The sequence below is a fragment of the Cetorhinus maximus genome, chromosome 15 (assembly GCF_964194155.1).
Source record: "Cetorhinus maximus chromosome 15, sCetMax3.hap1.1, whole genome shotgun sequence".
Lineage (NCBI taxonomy): Eukaryota > Metazoa > Chordata > Chondrichthyes > Lamniformes > Cetorhinidae > Cetorhinus > Cetorhinus maximus.
The window spans coordinates 107834565-107853738 of NC_135893.1; the positions used below are offsets into that span (position 1 = coordinate 107834565).

Here is a 19174-nt window from a genome sequence, read left to right on the forward strand (position 1 = left end):
TTTAAAATATATAATTAAGCCTATCTCATTGAATTTGCTAAGTGTAATCTCTTCTGTGTTACTTGCTTGCTTTTCTAAACAAATTATAAGGTTGATAGAATTTAGGGTAAGGGAAGCAAAAGAATGTTTTGTGAAAGAACGTAATGGATGCCATGGGTCCTTATTGAAATCTTTAATGCAGTTATCATATTGGTCGAAGGATTTGTTAAAAGAAAAATAATTTCTTGTAACATGACAGCATTCAACCATTTTAAAGTTGGTGATGCCATGCTGATAATACCTCTCTGCTCAACCCCTTGTTAGGGCGCGGTACATAACATTAGAAATAGGAACAGGAGTAGACCATTCGGCCCCTCGAGCTTGCTCCGCCATTCAATAAGATCATGGCTGATGACCTTGTGTTTCGATTTCCACATTCCCATCTAACCCCGATAACCTTAGGTTCTTGTTAGGCAGGGGAATCAATCTACCTTTGTCTTTAAAATTTTCAATGACCCCACCTCCACCGCCTTCTGAGGCAGAGAGTTCCAAAGTTGCACAACCCTCAGAGAAAAAAATTCTCCTAATCTCTGTCCCAAAAGAGTGACCCCTAATTTTAAAACAGTGCCCCCTAGTTCTAGACTCACCCACAAGAGGAAACATCCTTTCGGCTCCCACCTTGTTAAGGCCGTTCAGGATCTTGTAAACTTCAATCAAATCACCCCTCAGTCTTCTCAGCTCCAGTGGAAACCAGCCCAGTTTGTACAACCTTTCTTCATAAGACAACCCAGTCATTCCAGGTATCAATCTAGTAAACCTCCTTTGAACCGTCTCCAATGCATTTACATCCTTCCTTAAATAAGGAGATTAAAACTGCGCGCAGTATTCGAGATGAGGTCTCACCAATGCCCTGTATAACTGAAGCATAACATCCTCACTTTTATGTTCAATCCCTCTTGTAATAAAGGATAGCATTCCACTAGCCGCTTTAATTACTTGCTGAACTTGCACACTAACTTTTTATGACTCATGCTAGAACACTTACATCCCTCTGTGCCTCAGAATTCTGCAGCCGTTCTCCATTTAAGTAATGCGCTGCTTTATTTTGTTCTTCCTGCTGTTCTTCCAGCCTTACAAATTAATTCCTTGTGCTAAATTTTATTATTGAGAGTTGGGCTACTCTGAGAAATGAAATCTTCCAGAACAAATGGTGACCAAGATTTTGCTGCAGGAGCAGGATATCCAGGAAGTAATCCTTCATGCCTTGCTGACACCCAGAAGTGTAAAGTTTCTGTCAGCTGCTGCTTTTCTTTCTACCCCTTTCCCTTATAGCAGGTACCCTTCAAAAGAATCAGTTGGAGGGCACAGTAGTCAATCTTGTGACTCTGTCAGTGCTGATAAAGATTTTGTTCCTGGCTTATATTACAATGGGATGAAAATTGGACAGGCAGTCCGCTACGCCAGACCTTTGTGGTGAAAATGCCCCTAGGTTGTACTGACTTGGATGAAATCAATGCAGCTGATCTGCATTGAAGCAGCTTGCAGCAGCGAGTTGTGATGACATTCTTTATACCCTGCAAATTTTCATTTTGAAGTTTACTTGTGTCAGGTGAAAACAGTTCATCCACTGGTGTTGAGAATGTGGCTAAAATCAGAATGCAGATTACCATCAATTTGCTTTGAAAATACTGTTTGACTAAGAATTCTACTTTAGTTATCAAAAATTCTTATTATTTCTGTTTCTAGTTTTTATATACAGCAGTTAAGGAACATGTGGATCTGGGTTTATGATGGGCTCTCAAATTCAAGCTTTTAATTTGTCCGTTAAGCTCCCACCTGGGTGTATATTTTAAATATGGTCATCGTTCTTTGAAAGAAGTTGGGCTTGTACAAGCTAAGCTCAGCCCTTCTCTTTTGACCTTTGAACTAGTGTTTTTGTTCCATTCAGAGTCTCAAATATTCTTGTTTGGTCAGAAAAAAATTGACATTATAGTGAAGTAGTCTGTGTAATAGAGTGGGCAAAGATTATCTGATGAAAATAATAATTCAGTGCTTTGAATTTGAGAGGGACAACAAATCTGCTTTTTATATTTGGTCAACCTGCAAGGAAAAGCCCGCTTGCCTTCCACTCAACTCTGGGCGAGATAGCTAACTTCCTGCATTTGGATTGTTAACTCTGTCCATACATTAAACTGAGAATGCTTTTTAATTAAATTTGAAAATTTCGGTACATCTAGGAGGGTATTGAGGAGATATAATAATTCCATGAAAATGTTACTGCACAGCCGTGAGATTGTTATATAATCTCCAAATAAAGAAGTGTTGTGGCAGTGGGCTTGCAAAGTCACCTGTATCCATTTGAAATAATGCAAAGGTACAAGGTTAACGTGCTTTATATGTTGCTTTTTTTCTGAGATTCATTGTACTTTGTTTTTCCGATCTCCAATTGGCTTTTACCCTTTTCCCCACAGGAGAAATGGAAGAGCCCGAGAGAAAGAGGAGCCCTTTCTGTTGCGACACAGAAATCTTTAGATAGAAAAAGGCAAATTAAGTAAGTGCCACTGTTGCAGAGTTACAGTAATTGTTTATATAATTCTAATTGATTAAAGTTGTTTGGTATTTAAATAGCTGAACATTAGTTCACACTTTCTTTACATATAAAGACCCAGTGCTAGCTTTATAAAGAGATGGTACACGCTGCTCTTCTTCCCTACAAAATCTAGTTCGAGAGATTAACACACACACACATGGCTGGATTGGAAAATGACTGTCACCTTTTAGAATCTGATCAGTGTCGTCTTTCATTTTCAAGGGCTGCTGAAATGGGAATAACCTGTAAACAGAAGTCCCATGCGAAACAGAAGACTTCCTCTGAAACCAGGTAAGACCAGATACAGATCTGTACTGTCAAGCTATTTCTTGTGCAAAATAAAATTACACATTTATCCTACTGCTTACTTACAGAATTCTTCAACCAAGTCAGGGGCAGAATGCCCCAGCCCAAAGACTACTTCACAGACAAGGGTAAGGGATAGAATGGTTTCATTTCAGTTATCTGATTTATTTAGAGTTTTAATTATACGAGAAAAGTTTTTATGAAACTATCACAAGCAGATGGTGAGGTAGTTATTACAGAAACTTCAATTTTGAATGCAACAGTAATTCAACAAGTAGGTGTACCTGGGTAATATATTTATGCAGAAATGACTTTTTGCTTCTATTTTAAAACCTACAGTACTCATTTCACATCTCTTGTTTTGCTTAAAATGCTCTAAAATCTTGTTTCTTATTTTGTCAGCATATTTATAATTTAAAGTGCAAAAACTGAAAAGTGTGTGTCAGTTTGGCTCATAACAGAACTTGCCCCTGAGGCAGAAGTTTGTGGGCTTAAACCTCACCCTAAATTGTTTCCATTGACTGTATGAAAGGTAAAACATGGATACAGCCAATTCTGACCAGCTTCCTGACTAACTTCCCTGAATTTTATGGACCACTGTGCAGGGACAGGAATCCATGCAATGTGTAACATGTGATTTTAAAATTCTCATCCTTGTATTCAATTTTTCCCATGGTCTTGCTCCTCCCTATCTTTGTTCTTAGAGGGTTGTAGGGATAGATTACACTCTGTTCCTGTGCTCCCTTGTGCACCTCTACTTCCTCCTTCCACCATTGGCAACTGTACATTCAGTCATTTAGGCCCCAAGCTTTGAAATTTCCTCCCTAAGCCTCTCTGCATCTTCGTCTGCCTTTTTTCAAACCTTTTGTTAATTCCTATCTCTGACCAAGCTTTTGGTCACCTGTCCTAGCATCTCTTTGGCTTGTCGATTTTTGTCTGATTACACTTGTGATGCTTTACTACTTTAAAGGTGCTACATAAATGGAAGTTGTTGTTACTTATATACATGCCTGTATGTGTATAGTGGCCGAGGCTTCAGAAGATGCATATGTTTAATTGTATTGAGTCTGTATAATATTTGATATAGCACCACTATGTCCACTTGAATAATGTGGCAGCTTTATTATTTAAAAAAAGTAACTGGGACTGAATATGCCTCCATAATTATTTCTGAATTCCTCTCCCAAATTTGAAGGTTATGAAGCAGAGCAGATTTTAATAGAATTATTTATTAAGTGCATGTATTGGAAGACATTTTCCACACCTGGTTTAAAAAAAGTGAATAATTATTCTGGAATTACTTTCAAAACTTCATCTATTTGTTAAGAAGTTAAACACAACCATTGTGAATGCTGAATTTTTTTTTTAATGAAACCATATTCAAATGCAAGGATGGTAGAAATGTCTCAAATACTACTTTGTTTTTCATCTGTGTTGTGATGAATAGTTTTAAGCAGCAGCATGTCCTCATTTTATACAGCTGTAGCATGCCACCATTTGTGGAAAAGTGCCTTTATCTTGATAGAAATAAGTATTTAATAGACTTTGGCCGTATGTGCTTTCCATGTTTTGAGGAGAAAATTTTCTAGTATTAACTCGAGGTTAACAGCATCTTATTTATGAAGTTTCAAAGCTCTCCCTAAGAAAAGGTGAGAAATGGTTCCTTTTGACATTGCCCAATAATCCAGTGGTGTTCAGGATGATGCTACAAGTATGAAACTAGTCCCAAATTTATTGGTGTGCTAGAACATTTTAGTTCATATTAAGAAGACTCTATCTAAATCACATGGGGTTGAGATTTAAATCCATGATAAGATCCAGGTAACGTACCTCATTTTCTCAAAGTTGTTAATTGCTTTTGAAAATGCAAACCGTTTTTAACTTCAAAGTCTTTTTTACTTTTTCATCAATAAATTTAGCAGTTTTAGAGTAAAAATTCATGACCTTGATGGTGTGTATTTAGTAGATGCTTGCTGAAGTAGTTCAGCAGTTGAGCTTTTTTATGTAGCATCGGCAGGTAATCTAGGATATTGCAGCCTTAGCGCATTAATTATTTTCCTGGTCTCATTTGTTTGGTGGTCATATTAACTATCTGCATTTTTTTCGAAACAATAACCTACAAGCACAGCAACTTTGAGAGATTTCTCTATTGCAAGAATAAATCCTTCTACCATACATGAACATATGAACAAGGAGCAGGAGTAGGCCATTTGGCCCCTCGCGCCTGCTCCGCCATTTAATAAGATCATGGCTGATCTGATAATAAACTGAAATCTGCATCCCACCTACCGCCGATAACCTATCATCCCCTTGCTTACCAAGTATCTATCCACATCTGCCTTAAAAATATTCAAAGACTCTGCTTCCACCACCTTTTCAGGAAGAGTTACAAAGCTTCACGAGCCTCTGAGAGAAAAAATTTTGCCTCTTATCCATTTTGAATGGATGAGTCTTATTTTTAAACAATGATCCCTAGTTCTAGATTCTCCCACAGAAGGAAACATCCTCTCCACATCCACCACTGATTTTTTTTTTCATCCAAAATACATATTTTTGGCTTGCACTTTTTATTTCCTCCCTTCTATGTATTTGTTCCCCTTGACTAATGACATGTGCAAGTTCATTTCTCTGTGACCTCTGCAATGCTACTCTTGTAGCTATGAGGAAACTGAGCCACAGTGGACTGCCCTTGCAGGGCAGTTATAGCTGTTTTGTTGAAAAATATTCTTGTAACTGGTTTTACTGCAACAGGTACATTTTAGAATTTTATTAAACTCCTAACTGCTGACCATTCAACCAATCTGATCTCAGAATATCTCTCAAGTGTAGCTTCTGATTATCCATTTTGAATGCACCATTTGCAATCTACCAAAAATTCAATTACAAAATCACCACCTTCCACTTTCTCCAGTTCCTCCAAGATGATAGCCTGATGTGTCTAACAGACAGCCTTATAAACTTGTGCTTGGATGGCTCACAGACCTAACCCCAGTATTCCTATTTCTCAATCAGTCTGATGTGATGAACACATGCACAGCAGACCAAAGGTTTATGCCAGGACCATTCTGAGTGCTCCTCTGATGGCATACAACCCCAATTGCTTCCATTGTTCCTTTTAACCCAATTATTGCAGGATCATTACTTTGTAAAACTACAACAGCTCGATAAAAAGTTGCTAATAGCTACCAGAATGTTTGTTTGTTTTTTTTTTGCTTTAGCAATTCTCCCTATCAGTGGCTTTTTATCCCAAAGAATATTGTATAAAGATAAGGAGAAGGGATTGATGAAATTCTATTTAAAATCAATGAAATATTTTAGGTCTTGTATAACAAATTAAGATGTATTTATAGTATCCACTCATATATCTTTTTTATTTGATTAGAGTCCAGACTTCTAGGAAGGGTGTTGAACAGAATAGAGAGAGGTACACAGAAAGCAGATTTCCTAGCAAAGCTGTTCCAGGTGTGTTTGAGTATTTGTTCACATCCATCCATTTTTCACTTCCTGTACCACAATTTTTTCTTTGCTACTTGTTCGGGTTGATTTAATTCTTCGTGGGGCTTTTTTTGTTTCTTACACTTTTCTGCGATGTTTCAATCACTTGTCTTTCTCACGGCTTGGTTTGAATTTTAATGTCTTTTTTTTCCTTTTCAGCCATGTTTTTGAATCCTTCCATGTCCTCCCCACTTCTCTACCCCATATCTCCATAATCTCTTCCAGTCGCACAACCCTCCAAAATATATTCATTATCTAATACTGGCCTCCTGAACATCCCTCATTTTCATTGCTTCACCAGTGATGGCCGTGCCTTCGCTGTCTGGGCCCAAAGTTTTGGAATTCCCTCTTCAACCTCTCTTTCATCCTTTAAACCTACCTCTTTGACCAAGTTTTTGACCATCTGTTCTTGGTATCAAATTTTGCTTTATAACGCACCTATGAAGTGCATTGGGATGTTTCGTTACATTAAGGATGCTATGTAAATGCAAGTTGTTTGTTATTTTCTTAGCTGAATAGGCAAGTGAAATGCCTTTAGCATAACTTGTGTTGATTCAGCTGCTAAAATACAAGTAGCCTGGGAAATGGCTTCACTGGGGAGGTACCTGGTTTCTGTTGCATCTGGACTCCGTACTACCACGTTTACAACATTTTCTCACAAGAAACTGAGGAACATTGTGTTTCCTCGGATATTCTCATCATTTTTGTTTTTTTCCTTTTCCTTCAATCTCTTAACTGTTCAGCAAGCTCTCTTAAAGGCAAATTAAATATTTACATTTTTCATTTATTTTTGCATGACAGTAGAATTTAAGAAGTTACAAACATTCATATGCACACCTGTTTGCTGTTATGTTCTGTTATAACTGTGTTTCAGGAATTTTGTGTTAATCTTGTTAAAATTTCCATTGTATGGGGTATTTTTTTTAAACAGTATTTGTTGACTTTCTACCTGAATATTCTCTTTGCAGTCAAAAACATACTGTTGTGTATCAATGCCAACTAGAATTACAGTATAGCTACACAAAATACTAATAAGAGAAGCTTTTATTCTAAGTTGGTTTTATACTGTATGTATGGTGGAACTGTTATAGAGTTAATTACTAAGGTTAAGCAAGCTTTCTCAATTTCAGGGATTTAACAGTAGAAATCTGCAGGCATAGATTCTACAAAACAAACGAGTTTATGTCAGATTTCACTGAAATTTGCAAGCTCTGATATGTCTCATTAACTTCTTTTAAATTAAAATATAGATTTTATTTATTTTCTGGCATTTTGCTTTTACTCTTACCAAAGAAGAGCGCTCCATTCTAGCGGTAATGTCAGAGGTCCCAAGTGTAGTAAGGACATCCTGTTTTAAGCTCTAGGCAGGAGGTATTGTATCCTAGGGTGCTCACCCTTTACTGTCACTGCTTTTCCAAATACCTGTGGTAGGACACTGGGGTAAGCATGTGTGTGTACTGTGGCTCAGGGATCACATGCCTCCTGCACTATTGCAGTTATACTTTATAAGGGAAGAGATTTCTTTTGAGGGTAGTGGTCTGTTCAATTATACATGGAAATAAACTATTCAAGGAAACAGACATTGAATTAAAATATTAACTTTTACACTATACCACTGAATTTGAGATGGCTAAATGTTGATTGCTGGCTAACATTATTGTGCTGCACCAATTTTGATTGCTCAGTGTTTTTCAATTGCACATCTGGCAGACAGTTAAAATATTGTGATCAGTCTGTGACCCTGAACTAGTGAACCACACGATGAAAATCTGAAGCATCTCAGCCAGTGAAGTGCTGCAATATCCGAGTTTTCCAGGCCTGTGACTGTCAGCCTGTTTTATTGGTATTTTAGTTGCTGTGCCAATTTGAGTATGTAACACTTGAAAAATAAATTAGTTTTTAATACTTCCAGTAGTTCCTCATTATTATTAAGAAACTGCACTTTTGCTCTGCTAATGAAGAAACATATAAAAACACATTGGTACTTCAACATTTCACCGGCTAAAATACTTCTGAATTTCATTTTGTGCAGCGCAATAATGAATGAACCACATGCCGATTACAACAATGGCGTGAATTGCTGTGAATTCGATAGCTAAAGAACAGAAGTAGTATTTTGCGAAATCAGGATGAAAACCACATTCTGTTCTAGACCAGTAATCAACATATCTAAACAATTTTAACAAGATTGTGTGAAAGTTGGAAAATTTGCTTCGGTTTTTGCTAAATTTTTAGAGCTGATTTGACTTTCTTTTTAAAAAGTGAAGAATAGAACAAAACTCTGTATAATTTTTCAAGCCCCTAAAGCTTTCCTTTCTGTTTTCTGGGCGAGTGGTTTTCTGAGGACCAATATTGCTATGTGTAAAATTATTCTTGCAACCTGCAATTGTGCTATCTGTTAAACATACGGAATAAATGTAACATTTTCCAGTCCTAATCCCTAAAAGGGTTGTGAAAATAGTTTATTTATCTTTGGTTTCTGCTGATTACCTTTCTCCACCTCCTAACTTAATCAAAAAAGCTTCGAAAATTTACTTGTTAATTCAAAAGTTTAACATTTTAATTATTTTTAAAGGAGCATGTCCAGGAAGAGTGCGGAAAACAAAATCAAGCGTTACGACACTCTGAGGAAACAGCACTCAATAGGATGAATGGTGCTGCATAGCTGCTTGGCCTTTGAACATAACAGTCCTTTCAGTGAAAACTACTGAAATAAAACAGTTATAGGCCATATGGTTTGATGGAAGGAATTTTGCAGGTGTCAAAGTTTCTACATTCTTGTATAATTAACGATTCTATACCTTACAAAGTGACAGAATATGCATGCACTCTCTTATTAAAGTGGATCTGCTAACAGCTGGCTAGGTTTTTTTTGTTCTTTGTGCACTGGTTTATATATTTCTGTGTATCTGATGAGGGACTTATTAAAAATATTAGCAGTTAGTATATTAAATATATTTAGTATTCTGTATTATTGGCTATGAACTACATGCAAAATGATTGTTACTGGCTCTAATTGGAAAGCAGTTATTAGAGTAGGGCTATAGATTTTTCTCTTGAAATACATTAGTGTATTTAAATGTTAACTTCCAGTTTCATTTAGCAGAAACTGCACCAATTTCTGCAATGAAGTGTCTGTACTAACTTTACCTTAAATTGTCAAAGCATGCAACTTTTCAATTTTTTGATAGCCTTTGTTCTGTTACGGTTTCTCTTACCATGAACTCCCACCATGAAGATTAAAAGGCCTTCAGTTCAACAGGTGCCATTTTCCAGTCAGTGTAAATGCCGTTTTCTTGGTTATATGAATAACCTTATTTTATTTGTTTAAATTGCATTACTTTTTGTGCCAATATTTATTTTTATAATGTTTCAATTATATTTATGTTGTTGTGCATCTTACAAAATAAACTATTCAACCATTTGTACTTCTGAAAATGCCTCATCTTTTGTATTCAAATTATCTTATGAGGAAAGGTTAGACAGGCTGAGCCTGTCTCTGTTGGAGTTCAGAAGAATGAGAGATGATCTTGATTGACAAGGGAGTCTCAAAGTCTATTGGGTTCAGGTGGAAAGTGGAGTTGAGGCCATAGTCAAATCAGCCATGATCTTATTGATTAGTGGAGCAAGCTTGAGAAATTTTATTGAGAAATATTCAACAATCTGTCTTCAAACTGAGCTATCTAAGTTCTGTTTGGATATCAGCAGAATGTTCATAATCTGATGCCAGCTGTTCCAATAACAAACATCAAGATTTCTTAATTGTTGATTGGCAGTTTTTAATTAAAACTGACACCTTTTCACCATGAGTGGCCCATTTATTATGAAACTCCTTCAAATATTGTACCTCCATTTAGTTGATTCTTGATTCAATTAAATCTACCTTTCATAAACAGATCAACAGTCTAGTACAGTGGGCAGCAATCTTGCCTTTTGGATATGCCATATCTTGAGTGTGTATTCTCGACGAGGTGTGTCCAACCTTTGAGCAGGAGGCAGATGCACCTGCCACAACCACGGAGTAGTCCACATAGTAAAATTATTTTGGGATGTTGTGGTTCACAATCTAACACCTGTATAAAGTTCTGGTCTCCATGGTACACAAAAGGCTTTGGAGTCATTTGAGAGTGTGCCAGAGTTTTACAAGAAATATATCCAATATTAGAGGTTGCAACTATCAGGAAAGGTACAAGGTTCCAGAAAAGACAAGATTGAAGGGTGAATTAATGAAGGTTATTAAAATTATGAAATGGATTGGTGGTGTGGATGTAGCAAATATATTTCCAATTGTTGGGGATTCAAAACTAGGTGACACAAAGACAGGATAGTCACCAGTGATTCTAATAAGCAATGCAGGAGAAACTTCTTTACCTAGGGACTGTTTAGAATGTGGAACTTGCTACCACATGTATTAATTGAGGTGGGATAACATACAACATAAACACAAGGGCAAAAGTGATAGCAGGATAGGTAGTGAGGAGTCTAAACACCAGCATTGATGGTGGGTTGAATGGTATCTTTTTGTGCTGTAAATTCTCTAATGTCCAACATTATTTTCTTTTCTGATATTTGTTTTTGATTATTAGATAAACATTTGCACTTTCTTGATTTGGACTTTATAATTACCACAAAACAATGATTGTCTGCATTCTTTGGAATGGGCAGGTCTGATGGCTTAGCGTCCCTGCCTCTGAGCCAGAAGTTCTGGGTTTGAGTTCCGCTTCAGGACTTGATGACCATGGAAGGTGTATTCATGATGTGGCCAAACAGATTACCAATCTATAAATCCTTCCAAATATGCCTAAGGTGGTAAGAGTGGGAGAGTCTGCTGGTCAGCCATGCTTGATGCGGAATGCTATAGCCCCTGGTGACAGGCTAGCAACCTGTTCTGGGAGAAATTAACTATGAAAAACAAATGTTGCCTCATACGCCACTAGATATGGGAATAGAAAATATATACTTTAGAATAGCATAGACTCAGGTGATCTGATTGAGGCTTATAAAATAATTAAGAATGTGTTTACATTGACAAATTATTTAAATTGATAGGTATCAACTTAGTAGTTGAGTAATGGCAGAAATAAGTTGGCTGTTGGGTGGCTGTTCTCTTTGCCAAGAACAGTGGAATGGGTATCTGGTCATTCTGGTGAATGCTGATTTACTGTATTCCTGTAACAATTTGGACCAGTTTCTATCTGGGTAGAAGTTACCTTAGAACCATAGAACACTACAGCACAGAAAACAGACCATTTGGCCCTCCTAGTCTGTGCCGAAATATTATTCCGCTAGTCCCATTGACCTGCACCTAGTCCATAACCCTCCAGACCTTTCCCATCCATGTATCTATCTAATTTATTCTTAAAACTTAAGAGTGAGCCCGCATTTACCACGTCAGATGGTAGCTCGTTCCACACTCTCACCACTCTGAGTGAAGAAGTTCCCCCTAATGTTCCCCCTAAACCTTTCCCCTTTCACCCTAAAGCCATGTCCTCTCGTGTTTATTTCTCCTAATCTAAGTGGAAAGAGCCTACTCGCATTTACTCTGTCTATACCCCTCACAATTTTGTAAACTTCTATCAAATCTCCCCTCATTCTTCTACGCTCCAAAGAATAAAGTCCTAACCTGTTTAATCTTTCCCAGTAACTCAACTCCTTAAGACCCGGCAACATCCTAGTAAATCTTCTCTGCACACTCAATCTTACTGATATCCTTCCTGTAGTTAGGCGACCAGAACTGCACACAATACTCCAAAGTTGGCCTCACCAATGTCTTATACAACCTCACCATAGCATCCCAACTCCTAAACTCAGTACTTTGATTTATGAAAGCCAGTATGCCAAAAGCTTTCTTTACAACCTTGCCTACCTGTGACGCCACTTTCAGGGAATTATGTATTTGAACTCCCAGATCCCTTTGTTCCTCCGCACTCCTCAGTGCCCTACCATTGACTGTGTATGTCCCACCTTGGTTTGTCCTTCCAAAATGTAACTCCTCTCACTTTTCCGCATTAAATTCCATCTGCCATTTTCTGGCCTATTTTTCCAGTTGGTCCAGATCTCTCTGCAAGCTTTGAAAGCCTTCTTTGCTGTCCACAACGCCTCCAATCTTAGAGTCATCAGAAAACTTGCTGATCCAATTCACCACATTATCATCCAAATCATTGATATAGACAACAAACAACAATGGTCCCAGTACAGATCCCTGAGGCACACCACTAGTCACAGACCTCCAGTCTGAGAAGCAATCATCCACTACCACTGTCTTCTCCCACACAGCCAATTTCGAATCCAGTTTACAACCTCTCCATGGATACCAAGTGTCTGAACCTTCTGGACTAACCTCCCATGTGGGACCTTGTCAAAGGCCTTACTAAAGTTCATGTAGACAACATCCACAGCCTTCCCTTCATCTACTTTCTTGGTAACCTCCTCAAAAAACTCTACAAGGTTCGTTAAACACTACCTACCACGCACAAAGCCATGCTGACTATCCTTAATCAGCCCTTGGCGGTCCAAATAATTATATATCCGATCTCTCAGAACACCTTCCAATAATTTACCTACTACTGACGTCAGGCTCACTGGCCTGTAATTACCTGGTTTACTTTTGGAGCCTTTTTTAAACGACGGAACAACATGAGCTACCCTCCAATCCTCCGGCACCTCACCCGTGGCTAAGGACATTTTAAATATTTCTGCCAGGGCCCCTGCAATTTCTGCACTAGTCTTCCTCAAGGTTCGAGGGAATATCATGTCAGGCCCGGGGGATTTATCTACCTTTATTCGCTGTAAGGCAGCCAGCACCTCCTCTTTAATCTCTATATGTTCCAGGAAACTACTTGTTTCCCTTCCTTCCATATACACTATGCCAGTTTCCTGAGTAAATACTGATGCAAAAAAACTCTTTAAGATCTCCCCCATCTCGTGAGGCTCCACACGTAGACGACCACTCTGATCTTCAAGGGGACCAATTGTGTCCCTTACTATCCTTATACTCTTAATATACTTGTAGAAACCCTTCGGGTTTACCTTCACATTATCTGCCAAAGCAACCTCATGTCGTCTTTTTGCCTTCCTGATTTCCTTTTTTAGTATTTTCTTACATTTTCTATACTCTACAAGTACCTCATTTGCTTCTTGTTGCCTATACCTGCTATACACCTCTCTCTTCTTCTTAACCAGATCGCCAATATCCCTTGAAAACCAAAGTTCCCTATGCCTGTTAACTTTGCCTTTAATCCTGACAGGAACATGCAAACTCTGCACTCTCAAAATTTCACCTTTGAATGCCTTCCACTTGCTGAACACATCCTTGCCAGAAAACAACTTATCCCAATCCACTCTTCCTAGATCCTTTCTCATTTCCACAAAATTGACCTTTCTCCAATTTAGAATCCCAACTCGAGAACCAGACCTATCCTTATCCATAATTAGCTTAAAACTAATGACATTGTGGTCACTGGACCCAAAATGTTCGCCTACACATACTTCTGTCTCCTGACCTGTCTGGTTCCCTAATAGGAGATCAAGTATTGCATCCTCTCTCGTTGGTACCTCTATATATTGATTTAGAAAACTTTCCTGAACACATCTGACAAACTCCAAGCCATCCAGCCCTTTTACAGTATGGGAGTCCCAGTCAATATGTGGAAAGTTAAAATCTCCTACTATCACAACTTTCTGTTTCTTACATAGGTCTGCTATCTCTCTACAGATTTGCTCCTCCAATTCTCTCTGACTATTGGGCGGTCTATAATACAACCCTATTAGTGTGGTCACACTTTTCCCATTCCTCAGCTCCACCCATATGGCCTCTGTAGACGAGCCCTCCGGGCTGTCCTGTCTACGCACAGCTGTGATATTTTCCCTGACTAGTAATGCCACTCCTCCCCCTTTCATCCCTCCCCCTCTATCACGTCTGAAACAACGGAACCCTGGAACATTGAGCTGCCAGTCCTGCCCCTCCTGCAACCAAGTCTCACTAATAGCAATAATGTTGTAATCCCACGTGCCAATCCACGCCCTAAGCTCATCTGCCTTTCCGACAATACTCCTTGCATTGAAATAGATGCACCTGAGAACATTTCTATCATGGACGGACCCTTGATTTCTGTCTATACATGCATTCCTCGCTTGACCTTTATCCTCCTCCACCTCACTATCTGCTCTAACACTCTGGTTACCCTCCCCCTGCAAATCTAGTTTAAACGCCCCGGAGCAGCACTAGCAAACCTACCCGCAAGGATGTTAGTCCCCCCTCCAGTTCAGGTGCAAACCGTCCCGTCGGAACAGGTCCCACCTTCCCTGGAACAGAGCCCAATTGTCCAGAAACATGAAGCCCTCCCTCCTGCACCATCTCCTTAGCCACGTATTTAGCTGCATTATCCGCCTATTTCTAGCCTCACTAGCACGTGGCACGGGTAGCACTCCTGAGATCGTAACCCTGGAGGTCCTGTCCTTCAACTTTGCACCTAACTCCCTAAACTCTCTTTGCAGGACATCCTCCTCCTTCCTATCCACGCCATTGGTCCTTACATGGACCACGACATCTGGCTGCTCACCCTCCCTCCTGAGATTACTGAGAACTCGATCCGAGATATCGCGGACCCTGGCACCAGGGAGGCAACAGACCATGCGGGATTCTCGCTCTCTCCCACAGAACCTCCTATCTGTCCCCCTAACTATCGAATCCCCTCACTACTGCTCTCCTCTTTTCCCTCCCTCCTTTCTGAGCTGAGGGTCCAGCCTCGGTGCCAGAGACACGACCACTACAACTTGTACAAGAGCTTGGTAACCTGAAATATTGTTGTGATCCCCATAGAGACCAATATGTTTTGAAAAAAAGCTGAAATTCCAGTGCTTGATGGAAAATAACTGAAGAGCAAGATTTTTTTGTTTTAAGACTTTTACTGCAGCAAACTAAAATCAAATTAGATTAAACACTACTTAATCAGGCAACTAATAAATCAAACTAAAAGTACTTTCGCATTAATTAACTAATGCAATCAAGATACACCCTGCAACTCCTTTTGCTAGGCACAGCGCCTCTTCCAGATATATAACATTATTGGAACTGATCCTCTGTGACTCCCAGCAGTCCAGGTTGGCTTTGCCCTGCCATGCCAAGTCAAAACTTCCAGTGTTCCTCAAAAATCACTCCACTCAGTTCGACCAGCAAGACCCACCATGGCGACTCCTTGTTCCTTATATCTCCAAAGATCCCATCAGCTCTTCCCCCCTCCAATTTCTTTTGAACAGAAAACCAACTCTTAAAAGCATCCCAATTAGTCATTAACACCAAATACAGTTCACCCTGCTCCCATAGCAGCAGCTTCTTTATCTCAAAAAGCCCTGTCCCTTTGATGTGAGGTACTGTGTCAAGGTATCAAAAGTCAATTGATTTCAATAGGTTTTTGTTTACGTTTCCCCATAGCAACCAGATCACATGGGCTTGGCTCAGTGAAGTGGTAGACCAGGCGGAGGTTTAGTATGACCTCACCAGGATGTTGTTTGACCCTAAGTTAAAGGAGACATTTGAAAACATAAATGTCTTGTAAAGTCCAGTGTTCATTACACTGACCCCAATGTACATCTTTATCTGCTGGAAAAACTTTGATCATTTAAAGTGGTTTGAGTGGCATTTGGTACATAGTCCCCTAATTGGCCTGTGTTTTTATTGGGGTTTTTGCCCTCTCTCATGGCTCTGAGTGAACAGTGGGGGTTTTGTCATGATGCATAAGGCATCTCAACTATAATCATAGGCTGGATGAACTATTGGGTCTTTCTATGTTAAAGAACAAAAGCTTTCCGACAAAGCCTCTTGTCCAGCTCTGAAAACCATTTCAAAACTGATCCTTGAAAACAAAAAGTGAAAAATTGTGAAAAGCACAGTAAGTGCCTGAAAACCATCTATAGGCCATGCACATCCAAAAGCGGAAATGTGCTCTATTCTCCGTGACTGATTTCCTTCAGCATATACGAGAAAGGGAACCATGGTCACTTGCTCCTGACTCATTGAATGAACATTGAAAAACTATTTTGTTTCTCAACAGCACTTGCCAAGCCTTTTTATTAATTTTTCTTGATATTTGACTCAAAACCAGATGAGGTTTTGCATCTGAAAACAGAATCTAAAATTTCTGCTGTTCATTCAGATTTAAAACAAAAACAAAGTATGGGAAATTAAGACAAGCTTGATTTATATAGCGCCTTTCACAGGATGTCCCAAAGCTCTTCACTTTTGAAGTGTAAGTGTTGTGATGCAGGGAACGTGACAGCCAGCATGCGCACAGCAAGCTGCCATCAACGGCAATGTGTTCATAACCAGATATCTGTTTTTGTGATGTTGATTGAGGAATAAATATTGGCCAAGTCACGGGGATCTTTTTATTTCGATCTGGGAGGGGAGAGGGCATCAGTGCAATGTCCCAAACTTAACGCAGTGCAGCACCCCCTCAGTACTGACCCTCCGACAGTGCAGCACTCCCTCAGTACTGACCCTCCGACAGTGCAGCACTCCCTCAGTACTGACTCTCTGATAGTGCAGCTCACCCTCAGTACTGACTCTCCGACAGTGCAGCACTCCCTCAGTACTGACCCTCTGACAGTGCGGCACTCCCTCAGTACTGACTCTCTGACAGTGCAGCACTCCCTCAGTACTGACCCTCTCACAGTGCGGCACTCCCTCAGTACTGACTCTCTGATAGTGCAGCTCACCCTCAGTACTGACCCTCTGACAGTGCAGCACTCCCTTAGTACTGACCCTCTGACAGTGCAGCACTCCCTCAGTACTGACCCGCTGACAGTGCAGCACTCCCTCAGTACTGACACTCTGACAGTGCAGTGCTCCCTCAGTACTGACCCTCTGACAGTGCAGCACTCCCTCAGTACTGACCCTCTGACAGTGCAGCACTCCCTCAGTACTGACACTCTGACAGTGCAGCACTCCCTCAGTACTGACACTCTGACAGTGCAGCACTCCCTCCGTACTGACCCTCTGACAGTGCAGTGCTCCCTCAGTACTTAGGAACATGTGAAATAGGAGCAGAAGTATATCATACAGCCCCTCGAGCCTGCTCCACTATTCATTAAGATCATGGCTGATCTGTTTGTGTTTCGATTTCCACATTCCCATCTATCCCCGATAACCTTTGATCCCCTTGCCTAACAAGAATCTATCTACCTCTGCCTTAAAAATATTCAATGACCCCACCTCCACCACCTTCCGAGGCAGAGAGTTCCAAAGTCGCACAACCCTCTGAGAGAAAAAACTCCCCTCATCTCTGTCCTAAAGGGTGACCCCTAATTTTAAAACAATGGCCCCTAGTTCTGGACTCACCCACAAGAGGAAACATCCTTTCCACATCCACCCTGTCAAGACCATTCAGGATCTTGTATACTTCACTCAAATCACCCCTCACTTTTCTCAACTCCAGTAGAAACAAGCCCAGTTCTGTCCAACCTTCCTTCCTTAAATAAGGAGACCAAAACTACACACAGTATTCGAGGTGCAGTCTCACTAATGCCCTGTATAACTGAAGCATAACATCCTTACTTTTATGTTCAATCCCTCTCGTAATAAAGGGTAGCATTCCATTAGCCGCCTTAATTACTTGCTGTACCTGCAAACTAACTTTTTGTACTCAAGTACTAGAGCACCTGGATCCCTCTGCACCTCAGAATTATGCAGCCATTTGCCATTTAAGTAATACTCTGCTTTTTTGTTCTTCCTGCCAAAGTGAACAACTTCACATTTTCCCACATTAAACTCCATTTGCCAGATCTTTGCCCACTCACTCAATCTATCTATATCCATCTGCAACCTCCTCATGTTCTCTTCACAACATACCTTCCTGCCTATCTTTATGTCATCTGCAAATTTAGCTACCATACCTCTGCTCCCCTCATCTAAGTCATTGATGTAAATCATAAAAAGTTGAGGCCCCAGTACAGACCCCTGTGGGACTCCACTAGTCAAACCCTGCCAATCAGAAAAAGACCCATTTATGCACACTCTTTGTTTTCTGCCAGCCAACCAATCTTCTATCCATGTTAATATGTTACCCCCTACACCATGAGCTTTTTTCCCCGCAATAATCTTTGATGTGGCACCTTATCAAGCGCCTTCTGGAAATCCAAGTACAGCACATCTACAGGTTCCCCTTTATCCACAGCGCATGTTACTCCTTCAAAGAACTCCAATTAATTGGTTAAACATGATTTCCCTTTCACAAAACCATGCTGACTCTTCCCAATTACCTTGTGTTTTTCTAAGTGCCCAGCTATAGCCTCCTTAATGATCGATTCTAATACCTTCCCCATTACAGATGTCAAGCTAACTGGCCTCTGGTTTCCTGTTTTCTGCTTCCCTCCCTTCTTGATTAGAAGGGTTATATTTGCTACTTTCCAGTTTGATGGAACCTTTCCAGAATCTATGGAATTTTTAAAAATTAACACCAATACATCTACTACCTCATTACCCATCTCTTTTAAGACCCTAGGATGAAGTCCATTAGGACCCAGAGACTTGTCAACCCACAGCTCCATCAGTTTTCTCAGTACCACTTCCCTAGTGACTGTGATTTCATGAAGTTCCTCTCTCCCCTCCACCTCCCAATTTACAGCTATTACTGGAATGTCTTTATGTGCTGTAAATTCAAGACCCAAGACCCTCTGACAGTGCAGCACCCCCTCAGTACTGACCCTCCTACAGTGAAGCACGAGCTCAGTACTGACCCTCTAACAATGCAGCACTCCCTCAGTTCTGATCCTCTGACAGGGCAGTACCCCCTCAGTACTAGCCCT

General features: G+C 40.0%; 1 protein-coding gene across 3 annotated transcripts in view; it reads left to right on the plus strand.

Annotated features, from left to right (window-relative positions):
• ccp110 (centriolar coiled-coil protein 110) overlaps positions 1 to 9808 on the plus strand; it is a 61557-nt gene extending 51749 nt beyond the window's left edge. For 2 of the 3 annotated variants that reach the window (XM_078559168.1, XM_078559166.1), the window contains 5 exons: positions 2451 to 2530; positions 2792 to 2860; positions 2944 to 3003; positions 6258 to 6337; positions 8946 to 9808. In XM_078559168.1, the coding sequence (XP_078415294.1) occupies positions 2451 to 2530; positions 2792 to 2860; positions 2944 to 3003; positions 6258 to 6337; positions 8946 to 8998 (342 nt within the window). In that variant the 3' untranslated portion in view covers positions 8999 to 9808. The remainder of the gene's footprint in view (positions 1 to 2450; positions 2531 to 2791; positions 2861 to 2943; positions 3004 to 6257; positions 6338 to 8945) is intronic. The other variant, XM_078559167.1, reaches the window with a different exon arrangement.
• The last annotated feature ends 9366 nt before the right edge of the window (positions 9809 to 19174 follow it).